Source organism: Trachemys scripta, chromosome 4 (assembly GCF_013100865.1).
Source record: "Trachemys scripta elegans isolate TJP31775 chromosome 4, CAS_Tse_1.0, whole genome shotgun sequence".
NCBI classification, from domain to species: Eukaryota; Metazoa; Chordata; order Testudines; family Emydidae; genus Trachemys; species Trachemys scripta.
In genome coordinates, this window is record NC_048301.1 from 49,499,246 (window position 1) to 49,521,599 (window position 22,354).

The 22,354-nt window shown below is 38.0% G+C and overlaps 1 protein-coding gene across 1 annotated transcript in view; it reads right to left on the bottom strand.

The window, feature by feature from the left end:
• Window positions 1–4,712: 4,712 nt before the first annotated feature.
• The window catches only part of SCFD1 (sec1 family domain containing 1), a 144,494-nt gene continuing 126,852 nt past the window's right edge, over window positions 4,713–22,354 (bottom strand). Inside the window, exons 22-25 of the mRNA XM_034768729.1 lie at window positions 17,256–17,289; window positions 15,833–15,898; window positions 6,537–6,605; window positions 4,713–4,949 (exon numbers count right to left, since the gene is read on the bottom strand). Of these exons, the coding sequence (XP_034624620.1) occupies window positions 4,926–4,949; window positions 6,537–6,605; window positions 15,833–15,898; window positions 17,256–17,289 (193 nt within the window). The 3' untranslated portion in view covers window positions 4,713–4,925. The remainder of the gene's footprint in view (window positions 4,950–6,536; window positions 6,606–15,832; window positions 15,899–17,255; window positions 17,290–22,354) is intronic.

Sequence of the window (22,354 nt, forward strand, 5' to 3'; positions counted from 1 at the left end):
GTAAGATAGCAGCAGCAACTATGTGGGAAGTGCTAAAGAGAAAGCTGAGCAAGGAGGTAAGACAGTGATCTACCATCTACTGAGCCTCAGCTGCCACTCAGCATCAGTATAATTAGCAGCATCAGAAGTGCTGAGCTACTTGGTTTAAAGTCTAAGGGTCTGATCCACACATGGCCCAAATCTGTCTTTCACATAAAGAGCTTTCTCTTAACCTCAATAGCCCTTAGAATGATGGAGGAGACAATCCTGCTAAAGGTTTCCCTGCATGATCCCTTGCATTCCTTTTCTACTACTGATCTCTTTTGGAGATGGGCCACTTAACAGGAATATGTAATATTCCAATGATGGTAGAAAGAACCAGTAAATGCTATAGAACTTTTCACAAAGAGATGCCCCAGTGAAATACAGTAGAATCTCAGTATTATGAACACGTGTTATGAACTGACCGGACCTTTGGAACTGGAAGTACACAATCAGGCTGCAGCAGACACAAAAAACCCCCAAAAAGCAAATACAGTACAGTACTGTGTTAAATGTAAACGACTAAAAAAAATAAGGGAAAGTTAAAGGATTTGACAAGGTAAGGAAACTATGTCTGTGCTTGTTTCATTTAAATTAAGATTGTTAAAAGCTGCATTTTTTGTCTCCATAGTAAAGATTGAAAGCTGTATTAAGTCAATGTTCAGTTGTAAACTTTTGACAGAACCATAATATTTTGTTCAGAGTTGTGAACATTTCAGAGTAATGAACACCCTCCATTCCTGACGTGTTCGTAATTCTGAGACTCTACTGTACTTCGTTTTGATGCGGACACAAAATATAAGGTGTGGAATGTATCAAAACATGAAAACCAAATGGTGTGTGTTGTGGAGGAACTATACATTTATTTAGAAATATATTAAAGCTTTAATCATAAAACTTATGCACTGCTCAAGTAGCAAATGACGAAGTACATACAGCAAAGCTTTAAGGCACCTCTAGATGCTTGGAAGATAGCAAATGAATTTTACTAAGTATTTGACAACGTGTCCCATGTCTAAAGATTTAAACATTCTCCCTTTTTGAAACTTTTTTTATTTTTATTTTATTATTATTATTATTATTTTTTTTACGAGGGAGAGAAACAAGTTAAGAAGAGAACAAATGACAAGATATCCCATATGGGTGATTTCTATTAATCCCAGAGAGCAACCAAAGACAAATCAGAATTTGAAAGGTTGCATTGAGATAAAAAGGTATTATAGCAGTGGATGTAATAAGTGGAACTACAACTATAATGCTTTCCTAGTCACTGTACTGTGGGCAGGACTTTGCTAAAATTGATGAGGTGTAACAGAGGGTAATCTGACTCAATTCGGCCTGCAAAAAGGGGTAGTAATTATAAGGAATGGTAAATTTGGCTGCGAAAGCTTGGTTAACTTGGTTCTACATAATTTAGAAAAAATGACAATGTGAATCATAACTCCAGAACATGTGAAATGGAACTAAATCTGCCTAAACTGTAGTTTAAATGTTGAACAAACTTTGAAATCAATAAGAAAAGCCACCTGGTATATATTAAAATTGTAAACAGTCCTAAACAGATTCAAGCTCATACATTTGAAGCTGAACCCAAGCAAAAAGCAGAGTTTCTGCTGCTTGACAATGGAAGGCATTTTGCAGAGTTTGCAGCCATAGTGCAGTGTCCTTTGGTTGAAGATACACACCCATAACTGGTCAGTTCAGTTCATAGTTTAGGAGTGCTCCTGGATTCCTTGCTGATGCTAAGTGCTCATATAGCAGCATCCATGGATAATGCTCTTTGCCAACCACAGATGGTAAGGAGGCTCTGTCCCAGTCTTTGTCACTTCCTGGTTTGAACATAACCACTTCTACTTTAGCATGAAGCTCTCAGCCATCAGGACACTCCAATTACTGTAGAATGCAGAAGCACATATCCTCAGCAATCTGGGCTACAGTGAGCACAAGTTATCCTTTGCTCATTACACTGTCTTCCTATAGAATAGTGTGTTAAATTCAAGATGTTGGTCCTTTTTTCCCCAAGGTGCTCAATGACTTGGGCCCAGGATATCTAAGAAATTGCCAAAAGAGTTGGGCTGATGTATGTGGTCAACAACATTGCTTCTCAAGCACTCAGCAGTTCACCACAAGGGTAAAGCTCACCTGTGCAGGAAATGGAGCTCTCTCATAGGTTGGCCCAAGATTCTGGAACAAACTCCCATAGGAATGAAGAACCACCTCAACACTCACTCTCTTCCATTCCAAGTGCCAGATGTACTACTTTGACCTCATTTTCACTAATCTTCACTAACAAACACATAGCACAGTATAATTTATTAAAAACAAACAAACAAAAACCTGCACATGCAATTTCCCCACTGGGTAGAGAATGAGAGCAAGGATGAGTTACACGTAACAGATGTTAGTCATGTTGCTTTATGCACTACTGGTGCTCAGATACTATAGGGATGAGATTAATATAAGAACTGGACTGAAATAGGGTTTTTTTTTTAAGATGGGGAGTGCCAGTAGTTACAGGTACTGGACAGACTGCTGAGCTAATGAAAGAGTGCATATGTTCAATGGCTATTAGCCAGGATGGGAAGGAATGGTGTCCCTAGCCTCTGTTTGCCAGAAGCTGGGAATGAGCGACAGGGGATGGATCACTTGATAACCTGTTCGGTTCTTTCCCTCTGGGGCACTTGGCACTGGTCGCTGTTGGAAGACAGGATACTGGGCTAGATGGACCTTTGTAGGGCCATTCTGTAGGGCTAGATGGACCCAGTAGGGCCATTCTTATGTTATGTTCTTATGATGATTTTTATTTCCAATATTTCCTATGGATAAAATGGCACTAAAAATGCATTTGTTTTCTTGTATTACTTTGTACTCATGTTTTAAGGAGTAGATGAAATGCATTACTTGTGTGGGGATGTCTAAGAATTCACTGGTATCAGAAAAGGATTTCCCTTTGAACAAAATTAATGTTACAAAAGAAGATAGTTGAAAAATTCAAAGGTTGTGGGAAGAAGCATCCTGGAAAATTTCAACCATTAAAGCAACAAATCACAGAATCTCTCAGTTCTTAAATAAAATTATTAAAATATGTTTGTGCGCACACACAACACACACATAAGTGAGATAGTTGCCTCCCTTCCCCAAAGAATTCCACCATTTCAGGAAGAAGAACCTCTCTTGTGGTATGTTGTGTAATTATTTCATTTGAAGAAATTTCCACCTTTCAAACCATACTGATTTGGTAGGGCAGGCTGAGAGTCACCTCCTGTAGAGATGTACTATTTTGGGGAAGTGACAATATTAATCCAGCCATTACAGGGCTGCTCTAATTAAGAAACTCCCCTGTGTACTCTGTGGCTAAGTCCACCTGAGAAATTTGCATTAAAAAAAAAAAATAAAAATCCCCTGAACCAGCATCCACCATAAAATGCTATAGTTATAATGTATTTCAATTTTAGACTTACAAAGCAGTAAGTGCTGTATTGTGATTTTGTTTTAGTGTTCATGAAGAAGTTACATTTTAAACAGTTTCTGTTACAATACCCAATTAAAACAGTTACACATTTAATGATCATGCAAAAAAGATAAACCTGAGTTCAGAGGACCACGGATTCCACCAGTTTCATGCTGAAATTTTGACTGGGCAGGCAGATGAATGAGCAGGTTAATAGCTGTAAAATTTTTCAGAATCTTAAACAGCCAAATGAACTGCAATGAAGGCTTCTGAAAAACTGATTCGGGTTCTGTAGTTTCCACATCGGAGTGTTGTTCCTTTAAGATTTCTGAAAGCATGCGCCAAACCTCTTCCTTCCCATATTTTGGAATTAAAACGGATTAATTGTGATTAATTTTTTTTAACCGCGATTAATTTTTTGAGTTAATCACGTGAGTTAACTGCAATTAATCGACAGCCCTATTTTTTATACAAGGCACAATTAGCCAGCAGAACCCTTTGGTACAAAATATTGAGCCTAAAAAAAGACCTGGGTATTTATGTGGATGACAAGAATATCTGAAGTTATAAGAAGAAATATTAAAGTTTTGGAAATTCACATATTTCAATGTTCAAGCCGATCTCTATCACAGGTTAGAAACACAAACTTTCCCTGAGGTTTATGCCATAACCATTTTCTGAAGAGCTTGTTGCACCTTCTTCTGAAATATCTGGTTCAGGCCACTGTAGGAGAGGGGACGGTAGTCGAGATGGACCACTGATCTGATTCACTATGGCAATTCTTATGTTCTTATGAAATGCTTAAAAACATTGATCATTTATAGCTGGTTCTGAAAAATTAGTTTGGGTTCTACAAAACATATCCATGAGGTTCTTATGATTTTTGCTATTTCCCAGTCTTGTGACATTGTTACTAGAATTTTCCCCTGATAAACATACAGGCCTAAAAATGCAGTTTTGTCTTCTTCCATTTTCTAACATACATTTAGATGGTCTGGCTTTCAATAGGAGAACATATTTCTTCAAGTTAAGCAATTTTCTCTTAATTTTTGTTTAAAACGATTGTGTCAGTTACTGTAACAAGAACTAAGGGATACATACGGTACCTGATAAATGCTATTATCTGCATGTAGGCCTTGCATATACACTTTCTATTGCACTCAAGTCCCAGACATACCACAATTACATTTGCAATCTAAAAATTTAAAATGCACCAACCACAGAAATGTTGCAGCAGACAGAATATAGATTAAGTTTTATTTTCTGAAATGTTATTCATATACACTATGTTAAGTACAGGCCTTCCTTCAAAATTATCAGATTAATGGAACGGTTTAAGTTTTAATGTTATAACAAGGTTATAGATATGAAGGTGTCATCTGATTGTTGTCATGATCTTTTTCTTCACACTTCCAAATTGCCAGGTAGTTTCAAATAATGGTGTTTTTCGGTCCTATTTCTGCCCAAGTTGGGACAGCTAAATACAAAGAGGGAAAAGAAAAAAAAAATCACATTGCCAGCATTATTTTTTAGCCCAATAATTCAGTTTAAAGAGCAAACTTGGTTTTTTTTACAATATTTGGTTGCTGTTTACAAATGAAAGAATGCTAGTTAAGAGAAAAGTGTAAGGTATAAAAAGCATTGATTTATTTTGTCCTGATAATAAAATATGAACAGCTCTGGAATGTCTACTAAACAAAGCATCAGGGGGTAGCCGTGTTAGTCTGTATCTACAAAAACAACAAAGAGTCTAGTGGCACCTTAAAGACTAACAGATTTATTTGGGCATAAGCTTTCGTGGGTAAAAACCTCACTTCTGACATGTCAGTATATAATGCCTGCATCTGTAACTTTCACTCTATGCATCTGAAGAAGTGATGTTTTTACCCACGAAAGCTTATGCCCAAATAAATCTGTTAGTCTTTAAGGTGCCACTAGACTCCTTGTTGTTTTTACTAAACAAAGCCAATCTTTCATAAAAAGAAAAATCTATAGTTACACAGTTGAGTACAGAGCTGTCGGCTTAATAGTGTACACTAAGTACTCTCATCCCTATGAAGTAAGAATGTGCTTAGTTCTGCCAGATGTATTTAAATACCAATTGATTTGCTTTAACTACCATGAAAGGACTAACAAAGGAAGAAATATAGGTGATGGGAGGCACTGCAGTGCTAAGAAATGCTCAACAGTGTCAACTAGGCTGAGCAGTTGTGTATCGTTGGAAAGGAGTGTGGAGAAACTGATATTACTGTTAATTAAGTCTCACTGTCATTTAAGGGCTTACTCCAAAAGATATGGGGGACCTGCAACTCCCACCGCAGTTCATGGGTGTAGCACTCTCAAGGTCAGGCACTTAGGCCATGTCTACACTTACCGGGGATCGATGCTGCTGCGATCGATGCAGCGGGGGGTCAATTTAACAGGTCTAGTAAAGACCCGCTAAATCAACTGCAGATCACTCTTTGGTCAACTCCACCGGAACAAGAAGAGTAAAGTAAGTTGATGGGCATCTCCTATCAACGCAGCGCAGTGTAGACACTGTGGTAAATTGACCTAAGCTACCTTGACTCCAGTTACGTTATTCATGTAACTGGAGTAGTGTAACTTCGGGTCGACTTACCCTGGTAGGATAGACAAAGCCTAAACGTGAAAAGCTTAAGCCAAAGCTTTCAAAACAGTGTCAGATGGAGGTGTTTACCCCACTGGGGTATTTCAACAGCTAATATGGATTGACATGCGAATTTGGAGGAGTTCTGTGAAATCAATCCATCTTCTCCATAACGGTTTATGTTACTTGGAGACATTTAATTAAAGCATACTTGATTACAAACCATATTCATCTGTTATATGTGCACTTGCTAAATACCCATTTACAACTCAGGCCTCTTAAATTTTATTAGATTTTTTTTTTTAAACTTACACCAGTTGATCTATATTTCAATTTGTATTAAAGTGTTTAAAATAGTTCAATTTCTACAACTGAATCCAATAAAATCAGCGATGGGCTATTAAGGCAATTAACTCAAAGTATTGAAAGTTTAAAACGATACTAGTGGTAACTTACCTGTTTTATAAACTGTGCAGCATTAAAAAGTTCACTGCAGCCATATAAGACATGTTTGCCTTGTTTGCCCTGTGCAAAGAAAAGATAAGGAGAGATCAGTTTTAATAAAGCAACAATGTGGGTGATTAACTATTGTGTACAAAACAATAACTTTAGCAGTCAGAGATCATGTGAGGAACTTGTTCTTCTAGTATAAAACCTATGTTGCTGATCAGGTAGGAAAAGTAAATGCCTCACAAGAAAATAAACAACGTTGATTAAGTGGAAGAAATGGGGAAATGATGGGACAAAGTCAGAAAGCAGTGAAAAATGAGGCATTTTTCACACACGCAAATCAATTAGAGGGCTTGTCTACTGGAAAATTAATTTGGGTTAAGGTAGGGTGTGAATTTAAAGCAGAAGAGAAGTTTTGGAATAACTTCCTGTCTAGATGATCATATTCTGGAATAAGAGGGCCTTATTCTGAATTAGGTTTTATCTACATAGGGCCTAAAAGGTGTAAATTTAAAAATTAAAGTAATCCAAATTAAGGCCCTTTTAATTCTGAATAAGAGCATAGTTATGGGGGTTAATGCAATTTAACTTTAAAAGTTAATTTTATTAATTTTCCTTAGTGTTCCCATGTAGACAAGCCCTAAAATGAATCCACTTCCAAAATGTACTAAGCAAAATTGGTATAAAGCCTTCTTATTCTGGAATAAGAACATCCACACAGGGAATTAATCAGGACCAGCTTCCCATATAGAGGAGCTCAGAATCTAATTGTCAGTCCTTTGTTACAACTTTTAAAAGGATATAAAATCTCCATCCGATGGGCTTCCTCATGAGCTCTCATAGAAAAACCACACATCCTTGTTTTATAATATTATAAGGCATCGTTATAGGAATGGTAGCAATGCATTATTATTTGTATTACAGTAAAGCCTAAAACCCCCAATCTAGAGCCCATTGCATGACAGGGAAAAGTCTAATACAACAGTACATTGACGATAAAATCCCTTACCCAAAAACAGAGGTATCACATTCATGCCAATCTACTACACTACTACTTGCTCAATTAAAAATATAGTAACTTTGGATAAAACATTTTCAGTTTGCAGTGACTACAAATTGTTTTTGTTCCAGCAATATTTTCCTAATAGTTTCTAAGTCTGAAAAATCATCCTGATTCTTTCATCTCCAAAATGCTAATAAGATGTATATTAAATATAGAAACAATAAGAAAATATTTCCAGTATTAAACTGTTAGCCAAATCCCTTCAAAAAGTAGACCCACAAGTGCAGATTTGAGATCCTCCAATACTTCCAAATAACTGTGTTGATGTTTTTTTACTTTTCCTCACTTCATAACCTGTTTACAGTGACGAGGAAGAGGGGTTTACCTCATCATGTCTCCCACCCATGAAAACATGTAGGTCTACACTGGCGGTCGGAAGAAAGAATGGTCTGCCAAACAGCCACACAGCCTGGCACCTTGCTAAAACACGTTATCGTTTTTTTAAAGGCAGGGAGATGATAAAATAGGTCTTCCAGAGAAAGTTAATTAGTTAAAGACATTGGGCATTCAATGTGTATTTGCATGTCTGCAAACAGAAATCTTTTCCTTTGGGGCACTGCAAGTCTTATAGTAACGAAGATAATGGAATGAAGAACCTTTTAAACTCTTGTCATTAGTTGAAATATAGTTAGTTCACTAGTCTGATCACTGACATTGTCATCAAATTTATTGCTATTTGAAAGCTGTCTGGTGGCTTTTTTGAGATGAGTTTGGGTTTCAATCCAGTTCCTTACAGACATATGCCCACATCAAACATTTCCAAAAAGGGCATTCTTAGCAAAGAATAAAAGATTAATAGCTCTGGAGAACTGATTACTCCAGATATAGTCTCTAAGAAGGAAGAGCTGTGGATCATTGGTGAAGCACTGCAAGGAAATTTGCACAGCTTTTACCCTGTGTTGTTTCCGTTCCATAGAGAACTACAAGACCTGTGAGTTTAGTGCTATTGATCTAGCTTTCAAAAAGAAACGGCTACTTGTAACCACGGTTCTTTGAGATGTGATATAGACTTGTATTCCAAGTAGGCGTGTGCGCGCGCCACAGTCTTTTGCCTAGCAGTACCCGTAGAAGGGTGGCGCTCATGCCCGTAGCATCTCCTCTGGCTATATGAGGCAGTACCACCCTGACACGCGCTCCCCCCTCCCCACCGTTCCTTTGCACCGACTATCCAGAGTCTACCTAAGCAAGGATTGTAGGACTGCTCTTCTAACGTTAGCGTCTGTTCTGGAAGAAGCAGAGATTGCATAATGGTCCATTAATGTGTGTACAGACAACCAAGTGTCCGCACTACAAATGTCCAATATGGAAATGCCATTAAAAAATGCCGCTGATGTTGCTTGTGATCTCATCAAATGCATCCGTATCTGCTGAGGAGGCATAGCCAATGCCATCTCATATGTAATGATGCAAAATGTTGTCCATCTACCGATGGTCTGCGCAGAGACCACTTGTCCCTTCATGCGGTCTGAATATGATACGAACAGATGAGGCAAAACACGAAATTTTTCAGTCCTGTTCAGACAGCATCTAACATCAGACAGCATCTAACATTAGCTCCTCCAGGGAGGAATGCGGCTTGGGGAAAAATACAGGTAGATACATCACTTGGTTCAGGTGAAACTGACAAACATCAAAGCACACTAGAGACACCACCCTGGATACAAACTTTGGCGTGGCTGAAGCATCACTTGTCCCTGGAGCATTCTCTTGTCCCTGGAAAACTGCCCAGCCATCAGGACCTACAACTCTGATACCCTTCTGGCACAGGTAATAGCTATCAAGAATGCAGTCTTCGGAGAAAAGAGGGGCAGCAGGCAGGAAGCAAGTGGCTCAAATGGAGGCCCCATTATAGCCGCTAAAACCATGTTCAGGTCCCACAAGGGGGCCACCTCTCTGACTGGAGTAAGCAGGCGGAAGAAACCTCTCAAGAATTTTGTTTTGAGAAAACAGATTTCCCTTGAACAGGGGGATGAAATGCCAATATTTGGCCTGATTCCTGAAGGTGCTACAGGATGTCCTGGATGGAAGCCTCTATCAGATGGGACTGATGGGCCAAGGACGATGCAGAAAATCTCTTCCACTTTGCCCTGTAGATCGTTCTAATGGAAGGTCTCCTGCTGTTAAGTAGGACCTGTTGGACAGCCTCCAAACCACACCCTCCTTCCTCTCTAAGGCATGCAGTGGCCACGCTGCAAGGTGCAGAGAGCTGAACACTGGAGCAGGGTGCAGCCATGATCCTGTGTGAGGAGGTTGGGCTATAAATTTGTGAGGTTGTAGCAACAGACACAGAGCTCTGACTATACCTGACAGGCAGTAAAAAGGAACTGAAGGGGGTCGGGGCGACGCTGCCAGGTTACAGGCATGAGGTGTGAGTGCCTCCCCTCTGCAGGTCCTGCTGGACAAAAGGCTCCAGCGTGCAAACATCTACTTGGAATAAGTCTGCATTTAGCCGAAGAAGAACATCAAAGCACACTTGTTTAAAATTAGGGTTATCATGCTGCCAGTGGTGCCCCAGTCTTGGGTTTGGGACATCAACATTTCTTCTGTGCTGATAAGTTCTGATTCTATAAATATTAGACTGAGGTATCAATGAATGAATCAGACAGAAGATTAGAAGAAGAAAGTCTTAGAGAATAATACTTCCATTTACATACACAATTTGGAATATTGGAAAGAAATAAATGGTTTTTATACAGGATTTGAATAGGATTCTAAAAATATTAGGGTCAAAATCTTCAAAACTGTGATGGCAAGTGGGACTATTTGAGATCTAATTTGCATAAACACTAAACTGCTTGCGTAACTTCATTTGTTTTGCATTCAGAGCACCTTAAATAAGACATGTACACACATGGGTAACTGTGCAAGTGCAATCTGGAAAATTTACTCTTAATTTCGTTCAAATATTGCTTGAGTCTGGCTGTAGTTCTTTAAACACACAAAATGTATTTAGCAATGCAGTATCTGTCTGAATGAACATACAGTAGAGCTAATCAGAACATTTTCAGTAAAATAAAGTTGTCATACTGTATGCTGATCTATCAAAGCTGAGATTTTTCACACAGACATCAGTTTTGATGAAGTTTTTTGTTGTAAAGGTAGAGGGAGAGGCAGAGAGAGAGAGACTATCTTTCTATAACCTCATGTTTAGGGTACTAGCCTGGGATATGGGAGACCCTGGTTCAAAGTCCCTGCTCTGTCTGATTAATCTAGGATGAAAAACCCTGAATCAGGGAGGTGCAGGGACTTAAACCTGTGACTCCCACATTCCAGGCCAGTGCCTCAATACCAGACTACATCCAAACCTTAGCAAACAGCTCAGATTTTGACTGGGAAATGGACATTTTGACAATTTTGCTTTTTCAAAAACAAACATAAGGCTTTGTTTTCATTCCAATGCAGAATGAAACATTTCAAAACCTCCAAAGTTGCCATGGAATAGAACTGTCATCCTTCAGCTCTCCAACATACACATTTTCTAAAAATATATCATTTTAAATAAAACATTAAGCTTGTATTAAAAAAGTTAACCACAGTGGTTTAATCATCAAATATGAGAGCAAGGTACTTAATTTAAAATCCAGTACTTGGTTGAGACATTCAAATCAAGATTTTATAGGCAAACAATTATTGGAGATGTATTTCAAGCTGTGTAAAATAACTTAACTGATTTTCAGATTAAATTCCAAACTCATTTATGGGAATCAAACAAAATCTAAATGTAAAGTCATATGGAAAACTACACTCGATCTAAAGTTCCTGTGATACAGCATACTCCTTGACAGAAGTAAGGACTTAGACTTAATGCTATTCAGTCTTGTAAACAGGGATATAGTATCTTAAAATGGCTTACGAGTAAGAGTTTTATTACGAATACCCAACGCACAAAATTTTGTCTTTTAAATAGATCATCAAGACTAGTAATCTGCAGAACCTATGACCAGAAAGTTTTACAACAGAAAACACAGGTTGTTTTTTTATGATGTTGAAAAAGATACTGGGAAAAAAGCTGTGTTTATGCCAATTAACCTTATGCAACCTTTTCTTCCATTTCCATATATGCATCAGATTACTGTGATTCTCCTTAATCTCCGAGGGTTGATTTTAACCTTCTTTTGAAGCTTAGTTAATGCTGCTACAGGCAAATCAGAAGATGAGCGAGGCAAAGCTATCCTCTCCTCAGAGATGAACAATCCTTGTCTGGCTATGCTGGAAGGGGGAAAGGAGACATGGATGTGGTTCAATTCAGTGGCTCTCTACCTTTCTAGACTACCGTACCCCTTTCAGGAATCTGATTTGTCTTGCATACAAATGTTTGAGAACCACTGGTTTAATTAGTCCGCAACTTTATTCCTACATGTCTGGGGGTACTCGACAGATAAATGTGTACAGTGCAGGTAATTCCAAAATAATTTACATATACTAAGGATGAGGGAACTGCTGTCAGCCCTCCCTTTTTACTCATCCTGGTGCCAAGCTAACCTGCTGCTGGGACTTTGCCAGTCCTCCCCCCAAATAAGGAGTAAGGGAGGCTATAAATGGGGGTGGGTTGGCTCCCTGCTGTACCAGTCATGGGAAGCCTGAACCCCATTTCCACTCCTTTAAAGAATACCTCCCTAAATCCTTACCAATTCATTTTATCTGATCACTGTATCCCTTCCCTACAGAGTACCTGCACTGGACATCTGCCCCACACTGACATAATGATTTGTGACATCGTAGTTTAACCCCCATTTCATGTTCACCCCAACTAGACCCCCCCTTGTTATGGGTAAGCTGAAACCCCCCCTCCTTGCCTTTGGCCAATCTGGTAGTGAGGGAAAAATTCCTTCCCAGCCCCCCAAGAAAGGAGCTACTAGTGTAATGCCCACAGAGGATCATGATAAACTACATATCTAGGTGGGAGGGTGGGTGTTACTCTGCCTGGTCAAGGTCACAGAGGGCTTTTCCTGCATGAGCGTGGACCTAAATAGTCCTCCCTCTCTTCTGGTCACCGGGGGGGGGGGGGGGGGAAATCGGTCAGCATCTCCACGTTGACCAAGTCTGAAGCTGCACTGCGAGTCACTTTCTGGCTTTCTAGCTCTTAAAGCGGCCACACACCTTTCCCAACAAGCCAGACAACACCCTTTCCCACCTCCGCTTAAGGTGTCGTGAAGTCATTCTCAGAAGTTTTCTGAGATATTGCCTGCTAAGGGAAGGAACACTAATCTTTTGCTTGGTTGCCTAGGACCTGTGCATAGCTGAAGTCCATAGGTTTTCCAGTCTTGAGAAACCATAAAAATATATTGTTGAAATGGGCAACAATACTCTGGTCTTCTTTTGTTCTCTTTGGAGAGGTCTGTGCAATTTACTACAGGCATCTGGGTCATCTTTTACTATGCAGTACTGAATTTCACAGAAAACAAAACATTCACACCAACAGGAGCTTTAGTAATAGAACATTGATTTATCCTACTAATTATATCTCCTTCTTGAAAATGAAGGTAACAACACACAATGTTGTGTTTATAGCAATCAACAACATTCACCAAAATGGCTGGAAAGTCTCAGTTATGAGGGGTTAATAGCTAAAAACCTGATTTGAGTACTTGATTTGTCTCATCACCTTTCACGAGTTTTCTTTTTTTGGGGTGGGGTGGTGCAGAGGGGTGTACAGGATCTGTGGATTGATCTGCTGTGTATCTCTAAGGCCTGGTCTACACTAACCCCCCAATTCGAACTAAGGTACGCAACTTCAGCTACGTGAATAACATAGCTGAAGTCGACGTACCTTAGTTCAAACCTACTGTGGTCCAGATGCGGCAGGCAGGCTCCCCCGTCGACTCCGCGTACTCCTCGCACTGAGCAGGATTACTGGAGTTGACGGGGAGCACTTCTGGGTTCGATTTATCGCGTCCAGACAAGACGCGATAAATCGAACCCAGAAGTTCAATTGCCTGCCGCCGAACCAGCGCGTAAGTATAGACAAGCCCTAAGAATCTACTCTACCTTTCAAGATTGTTGATTGCTCTTTAACACATTTTCATTTGATAACCATACAGCATAGTGTCTCGGAGCATTTGTGGCAATCTTCACTTGATGGGTTCCCATTTATTGCTTTAAACTGAAGTGTCTAAAATGAAGTTTCTGCCAGCAGCCCAATCCTCTCACCAGACTGACTTAAGCATGGTTTGAAACAAGCAATCTCTCAGGGAAGCAACTGCTCCCAAATCCCTCCAGTGATTGGCAGCAGTAGTTGGCCTGGCACTTTTGATATTAGCCAGGCTTCAGCAATCAGCTAAGAGGAAAATATACACAGTTTATTTTCTTTCAGAGCCTTCAGAGCAAACCCCCTAGTTGTGGTGCCTCCTCCCCTTGATTTGAGGTAAGTAGAAAAATATAGGAGAATCTCAGCTTAAATCTGAAAACTAGTTTCTACCTTCTTTTTGAGAAGACAGCCTTGAACACAATGTATTGGTAAACTAATCATCATGGTGCTCTAGTTCTGCAGAAAGTGACTGGGCTGAGTCCTAAAGATCTGCTTTGCCCGTTCAAGACGTCTTATGTAAAATGAGTCAGTTAAGTTTACGTTATACCACAAAGAACCACCTTGTTAACCTTCTGAAGAAGCCAGGCTCTTCACCGCAAAGATGAAGTTATCCTCAAACAGCTTCATTTGCCATTTATTATAATTGTCGTTTATAGTATCTTGACATTCTTTTTAGTGTCTTCAAAATATTTCCTTTATTCACTTTATGTCCGTTTACCACCAACTAGTTCACCAAAGATTAGTTGTTCTGGTGTTTGTTCCTCAACAACTTGTAGGGCATGACTTGTCCAGTTGAGATGCACATTCAACAGCATTGCCTGTATTCCAGCAGTCAAACTGTTACTTTTTAAAAAAATGTCTCTTTTCCAACCTCAAGCAACTGAAAGCTAGTCCATGTCTTTACAGCATATAGTACAGATGGAAAGCACTACTATACTATACAGTTTGTTCTTTGGCAAAGCCAAATGTCATGCTGCTTGCACATAACAATGCAAACAATCCAATAAAGCTTTCTAGGTAAATTTCTTCAATAGGTTTTTTAGTGAAGATTCTTCCAAGGTGGGTAAATGTCACCACACTTACTGTTATACTGTTAATCCTGATGTGTGTTTCAACACAGCCAGTTTGGTGTTTGCAATATATTCAGCATTTGAAACATTAACTGTCACACCAAAATGAGGCTGTTGTAAAACAAGATGCCATTATCTGCTGGCCTTGCTCTGAGTAGACTACAAGTGCAGAGTCATGCACAAAAAGCAGTTTGCTAATAAGAACTTTCGACGCATTCAGATTAAAGTTACCGAAAGATATTCCTGAGTAGCATCTAATCTTTACTCACAGGTGGTGACAACTGCTTTATCTAACTACTATCAATCAAAATTAATCAATCAATGTTGTGAAATAGTATCAAATGTGATGGGGATTGGATATGTCCTACGCAGAATACTCCAACCATATTATATGATGATTTCATATAATTCAGGGTCTTTTACCTAGAGCTTCATATTTCCTAGTGACTAGCAAAGCTGACAGTATCAAACCTATTTGACAGAGTAGTACAGTTATGTATAAAGATCTCTGTTTGCTGGATGTTTCTGACAATTACTAGGCAGCAAATACTATTTTAGTAGTGATGTGTTGTAAATGAAAACTACACTGTGACTCAAAGCACCCATGATGATGTTCAACAGTCAGTTGAGAAGAACTCGACATTGCCTGCAATATATATTTGAGTAATTCCTCTACAATTACAGTTACTCTTTGAGCCTTTTCATCTGTAAAGAGTGATGAGGTCAACATTTTACCTAGAAAATACTTTTTCCTTGCTCCTGAACAGCAAAGAAAAATGAGGTTAATGATCAATTCATCACATCTACATTTACAGATTTCAATTTCCCTATCATGTAAAACATTACTCTAAGGTGAAACAATTTGGAATGTAGTATAGCAGTCTAACTCTCAGCTATATTGCAAGTTTAGTGATAACAAAACTGCAGTCAGAGCTAATATGCATTCACCATTTCAAGACCAAAAACCAAATTTGCTATTGATGTTTTTTCTACATAATTTTTTTCAGGTTGTATATAAACATAAGCATTTCAGCTGAACTTAATATAACAAGCTCCTACAAGATTGAAAAGATAAGTTACATAGGCTACAATTAGTTATAATCAATTAATTATAGGATATAATTGGCAAAATGTACTTAACCTTTATGTAGTCAACAAGATTTTGATATTCAATGTAGTTGCCTCCTCCAACTACAAAAACAATTGCCTAAAATACAAACACATAGAAGAGGAGATAATTAGAATATGCAATCAAATTCCTATAGTATATGGAGTTTAATAAAAAAATGAGATGTAAACCAGTTTTATTAAACAGCAACTTTTTTTTTTTTTTTTAACATGGAGTTTTCAAAAGCAAACAAATAATGAAGCAATAAATAATCTGGGCCACCTGTTAATCTTACAAACCTAATTCTACTTAAAGGATCTATTACTAAGGATATTACTTGAATTACCAATACTGCAATTACAATCATTTAGGGGACAGAAAACCACTGGCTTCAAACACAAAACAGGGCTGTAAACTTTTCCTTATCTAATTTAGCTTTTCAGAAGTTTTTGACTTTTCAAATATTTCTTTATAGAAGAAAATGGAATACTCTGAGTCTGAGTTACTAATTTTTTACTGAGATAACCATTAGTGGAAGTATTTTTAATCATTGTTTTGGCACTGGTGGAAGGTTAAGAATTAATTTGATAAAGATGCTCTATCTTCTAACACTGCTGTTACTATTAAGATATTTTAACCATTTTTTATTTTCTTTTAGATTTTCATTTAATATTAGAAGGTTTAATGACCTAAAAACCACCTAAGAATAGTAAGAATAGTAACATTTTCTGGGCTATGTTCAAGAAAACTGTAAAGATGGATGAACTATTAGCCTTTTCCCCCCTATTCATGAATTATCCATGAACTGATGGATTTTTACTAATTTGTTCGATGTTCAAAATTATTTGAATACTTTATGTGAACATATTTCAGCCTATAAGTTATTTGCAACATATTCACTTTGACTATTTGCTGTTTATGATGTATGGTTACTCAAGTAACATAGTATTTTTTTGGTCTCCAAGTGAATACAAACCAAAAGAGAAGGGAAACCAAAGACATTTCAAGATGGCTGGGCAAGCATTGTCACCTCGAATCTGAGCATGAATGTGTTAAAATAAATACTCATGAGATTTTTGTTTTTAGAAAACATCACCATGAAAATAAAAAAACCCACCACTTTCCACAAATGTTTGTGGAAAATGAATTAAAAAGGATTGGGAGTTTAAAATTGCTGCGTTCTAATTATGGCTCTATCATTAAATCACTAATAATTACCTTGCAGGGATACTGTAAGGAGTAGTTAATGCTTGTACAACCCTTTGAAGATACAAGGAGCTCTCCAGCATAACTGCTAAGTATAATTAATAATAAATATAATTAGAGTAGTGATTTTGCAAACAGACTCTCCCATTTTCTGAATTCACGACCATGAAATGACTGGAACTTTAAAAAATACTGATACTATAATACATAGACCCTGATTTGGAAAAAGTATGATTTTTACATGACTTACCTCCTGGAATGGATTTTTGTTTCTTGGAACTGAGCTGTAATAAAAATGAACTGCATTATAAATGGAATAGTTAGGGTTTTAACTACAGATATAAATATAAAAATATTAAACGAGTATATGTATATGCATAAAATATACAGAGTACATTCTAATAGTTGGTGGTATTTTGTTTTTTATGGAGAGTTATAAAAAGACTTTAAACGTCATATTTCTCAAAAAAAGATTTGATATAGAAATTTCATTCATTCACACATTCAATTAGCTCAAATATATAAAATTTTTATTTCTTCAGTTTTGGAAGACTAGTGAATTTTGGCCTTGTTTTTTAGTAACGTGTGAACAGGTGAGATCACCTTGGATTTTGTAAGTGGTGATGCAGCTAGTGGAACTAATAAATTGTGAGATAAATCACTAGTGTTCATGGAAATCAGTCAAATCTGTGACCCTTCCTCTCAGACAAATTGGGTTTCTGATTCACATTAGAAGGGTTAACAGGTTTTCCAGTCCATCAAAGGAAGATTTATGGGACAAATTAGGTTGTCTCACACCAGAATAATGGAAGGTATTTCTGAATATTGAGAATAAGATACAATGTGACCTCTGGATCACTGTGGGCTGCTGGAAACTTGGATCACTGAGCCTCTGGAAATAAAGTCTAGATGTTGGTATCTCTGAAATGGGCAGGAGAACTGAGGAATAGAGTGTGGCTGAGTTAGTAGATCACACTTTTTGGGTAGTGGTTTATGAAGATTTATATATTGAAAATATACTCGGGCAGAGGTTGGGTGAATGTAAGCAGATTGATCAATGCACAAAGGAGAACATAACAGATAAAGGGATGGATTTTAAAACAGAAGGCTGCAACTTTATGATGCGTGTGTCTGTGTGTGTGTGTGAGACACAGAGAGAGAAACTCTTAGGCTTTACTTCAGTCCCAGTGTGTATATTAAATGCCCCCCAGGCCAAATAACCAATATTCATGGTTGGCCCCCTTCCGCCTAATTACTAGGATTCAGCTCACCTCATAATCTTCTTACCCTCTCTTCATAAAAGGGGATGGGGGTAAACATGAAGGGTACCTCATTCTGCAAAAATTTATGGTTTCCCCTTCTTCCTGCAGGCTAATAGGTCCTACAAGTTATTCCCTGAGTCTCTTGCTCAAGCTGATTTCTGGGAGTTGTCTCTTTGAGCCTCTTATCCACACTGGACACCAGCTTCACAAACTTATAAACTCCACTTATAAGCTTACAACTTTTAAATTCCTGTCCTTACTCTTTGTTAACCTGAAACCAGGCCTCCAGAATGCTGCAAGGAAGGCAAAAACAACAGCTGGGCATCTTGTGACTCTTGCCCTGGGTGGAAAAATTCAATCCTGATCCCTAAATCTGGTGATGTGATCAGACTCTCAGCATGTTGGAAAGGCAGTCCAAACTAGATTTCCATTACAGGACAGGGAAAGTGGGGCTGCTACATGTCTAGAGGGCTTCAGGGACAGGGAAAGGTGGGGAAAGCACACAAAATAATCAATCAACTCCCCCAATTGCTTACCAAATAGGCAGCTGTGAAAGTGAAGAAATCTCTTCCTTCCCTGAACCCCCTTCCCTGTACATTGCAAGGGAAGATGGAGGGAGGAAAGAGATGGCTCTGGAGTAGCAGAGTCTACCTTTCCTCACTCTTATGTCCCCAGGGTTTAATCAAACATGCCCCTTGCTGGCCCATAGGAGGGCTGTGATACAGGGGCACAGTTTATGGAATGTTGACTATACATTCAATAACTATAGTTACTATAATAATGTTTTGTATAAATGTCCTTTTTTACAACTATACAGTAACCCTCTGTCTTTTGGTCTGGAAATACGCAAACACCACAGAAAGGAACAAGAGCCCTAACCAAAAACAATGGAATCACAAACATGCAGATAATGTAGTTTTCAGAATCCACAGTTTAAAAGTTATGATTCCAAGAGAGGTTTGAGGAAAAATATAAGACAAAGCAAGAACAAATTAGGATAAAAGAAGAAAAGAATGAATTGATTTCTCCCTCTTTTTTCAGGAATTCTTCCCAAATCCCTCAAAATTGGTAGAAAACAGTTCGATCAATATTGCCATTCCTCAGAAGAAGCTCATTCTCCTATACACTGGAATCAATCCTTTACTACAGGTGGACTGACATTCTGGCATGAATGCAGTAGCCTCTTCATTTACATTGGTGCTAATATAGTTCTCCCTTATTTAAATATGATCTATAAATTCACATATATTCAATGTCATCCTTTTGGACAAGTCTCACAAATACTGACAGAGGTGTAATGTGGGAAGAAAACCTAATCCAGTCACAGCACAGCTAAATTTAACATAATTCCTGTACACTTTTAAAAGTAATAAGTAGAAACTCCAATAGTCCACACAGCAAAAGGGTATGTTGGAATGAAATTAGTTTTGTGCTAAGGAATACCTCAAAGACAAATTAATAATGGCCTTTCAGTAATCATAATACTGAACATCAACATTTTAAAGTTGAGTTTTTGGCAACTAGCTGGACTAACTTCTTGGATCATTTTCGGCTGTTGAAAGAATATTGTTTGATCTGTGTAGTACTGTTCAGAAGATAAGGATGACTACAAACAAAAGCCTATGCAGCCATATTTATTCTGGTATCTCCTTCATCAGACTTGGTTTAAAATGAGTTGGAACCTTTATTCACTTAAGAGTAAAATTTGTAGCCCCCTCTAGTCATATACATAACATGCTTAAGATTGTTCCTACATGCCTTATGGAAGAAAGAGACAAGAAGTAGTCTCCAAGAACTAATTTTTCTGAATTATGTGCACACAACCTTGCATCTGCACTGCATGTTCCAGTACGATGATGCATGAAAGCACATCAGTTCACAAAATGTAATATAAACACACAGAAACTGTGATACCTGTGGGTGCAAATTAGGTATTAAAATCAATGGATATTTTTGAAAGAGCAAAAAAAAATATCAAGTTTGGCTTGATTTTAGTAAGTTAAACTATTTTTTAATAGTTTCACAGACAAAACTGCACTCAAACCAGATGTTTCACAATAGCAAAATAAAACAGGCTGAAAGATGCTGCTATATTTAAAAAAGGAAAATATACAGCACTGCCAATTTTAACTTTGATAGCTTTCAGCGCTCATTTTTAATCCATAAAGCTACTTTTGAAAGTGCATGTGCAATGTATAAAACAGATACTTATACTCTGAAAATAATTTTTCATTATTGTAAATGTGCTTGTGAGGAGTGAAGAACACTGGTAAGGGGACAGCTGAAATTCTTATTGAATGCAAATGACCAAGGACAGTGTTGGCCATTTGTTTAAAGTACATTAAAACCAAAGATCTTCTCTATTTCTAGAGTGCTATTGCTGAGATTATCAGCTACAGATATTCATAAAGGTAGCAGATCAAGAAACAGTTTATGACATTTTTGCTGTAAAGTGCTACTATTTCTTCCTTTTTCTTTTTGCAAAATGTCTAGATAATTCTCCATTTCACACTCAAACAAGAAATCTATATGTTACTACCAATGTAGTTTATAGAACTACTGTACAACTGCATCAAAATTTCAGGTTAAAAATGGATGAAAATATTTACCTCTTGAATAATAGGTAGGGAAGTTTAAGTTCATTGTTAATGACCTATGACTTTAAGAAGTTAAGTATGAAAAATTCTGAGATCCAACAGTACTTTTGTAAATGGTTCTAACACTCCAGAGTAAAAAAGTATTACAAGAAATCCTGCTGCTAAACATTAGGACCTATTCCTTTATCTGTGCAGACTATTTGTAAGCTATTAGCAGCATTCTCAGTCAGTGGAATGAGTGTTTCAAATGCAGTACTACAGAAATCCAAGGTGGATACAAATCAATGATTTATTAAAAAATTAAAAATTGGATTTTTTTTATTTAAATTGGATTTTTTTGATAAAACGCTTTTTGAGGAAAAAACCTATCTAAAGATAGTTTTAATTAAGATACATTAATCCTCATGGAATAGGGATTATAAATTCTAATTCTATAGTAAGAGAATATATTCATGTAGTGTTTAAGAAAAGTTTTGTAAATGAGTTCCAACAGCTCGTGGATTAGGGACCCAATCTTATGAGGTTCCAGGGGCTTCTGTATAGATTATTTAGGTTAATCTTTCTATCTACCCAATGGGACTCAGTGCTCAGTCTAGAAGATACCATAAGAGATGCTTAGTTTTGCAGTTCTCAAACTGTGAATTTGTGTCTCCAGAGATAACATGCTCATTAACAGCAAAAATGTTTTAAAATAAATAAATATATAGAGGTGAGAAAAAACAGACCTCAACCCTATTGTCTGTCCCTCTGCAAATTCATGTACACAGAGTCAATCCCTTACCTTTCTCTAAAAGTGTAAAGTTTCAAAAAGTTTAATGAATTGTTGGGGGCGGAATAGATCTGGACAAAGAGATGAAGTCAGGAGATAAATGTGAGAAGGGAGGGACAGGCAGTAGAAACAAAAGTGAAACTGTTTGAGCAGCATATTCCGTAAGTCTTGAGGTCTTTCTGAGTGCAGCCTTCATTGATTTGAGATCTACCATACCACTCTCTCACTAGAAGGAAAAACCTATAATGGCAGCAGGCTGTAAAAAGACCCAGATTGGGAATAGTTTAATGAAGTTCCTGTACCTGTGGGTAAGACAGGCATGCATGCATGCAAAATGCAAACAGAGCAACAAAGAAATGCAAGGCCTGCTTGCCTGAATGAAACAATATCACGAGAAGTGCAGGATCTTCAGGTTGGTAAACTTTTTTATTTCATTCTTCTTTCTTAAGGACTGCCTGTCTTCCTTCTGTACTACCAGGGCCGGCTCTAGGATTTTTGCTGCCCAAAGCAAAAACAATTTTGGCCGCCCCCTCCCCCCGGTTCTTTAATTACCCCATCCCCGGCTCCGCCTCAACTCCGCCCCTTCCCCAAATCCCCAGCCCTGCCTCCTCCCCCAGGCTCTCAAGCCTAGGAGGGAGGGAGGGGGAGAAGTGGCGCCCGCGCCGCGGCCACTCAGAGTCTCCCCCCCCTCCCAGGTTTGAGAGCCTGGGAGGGAGGGGGA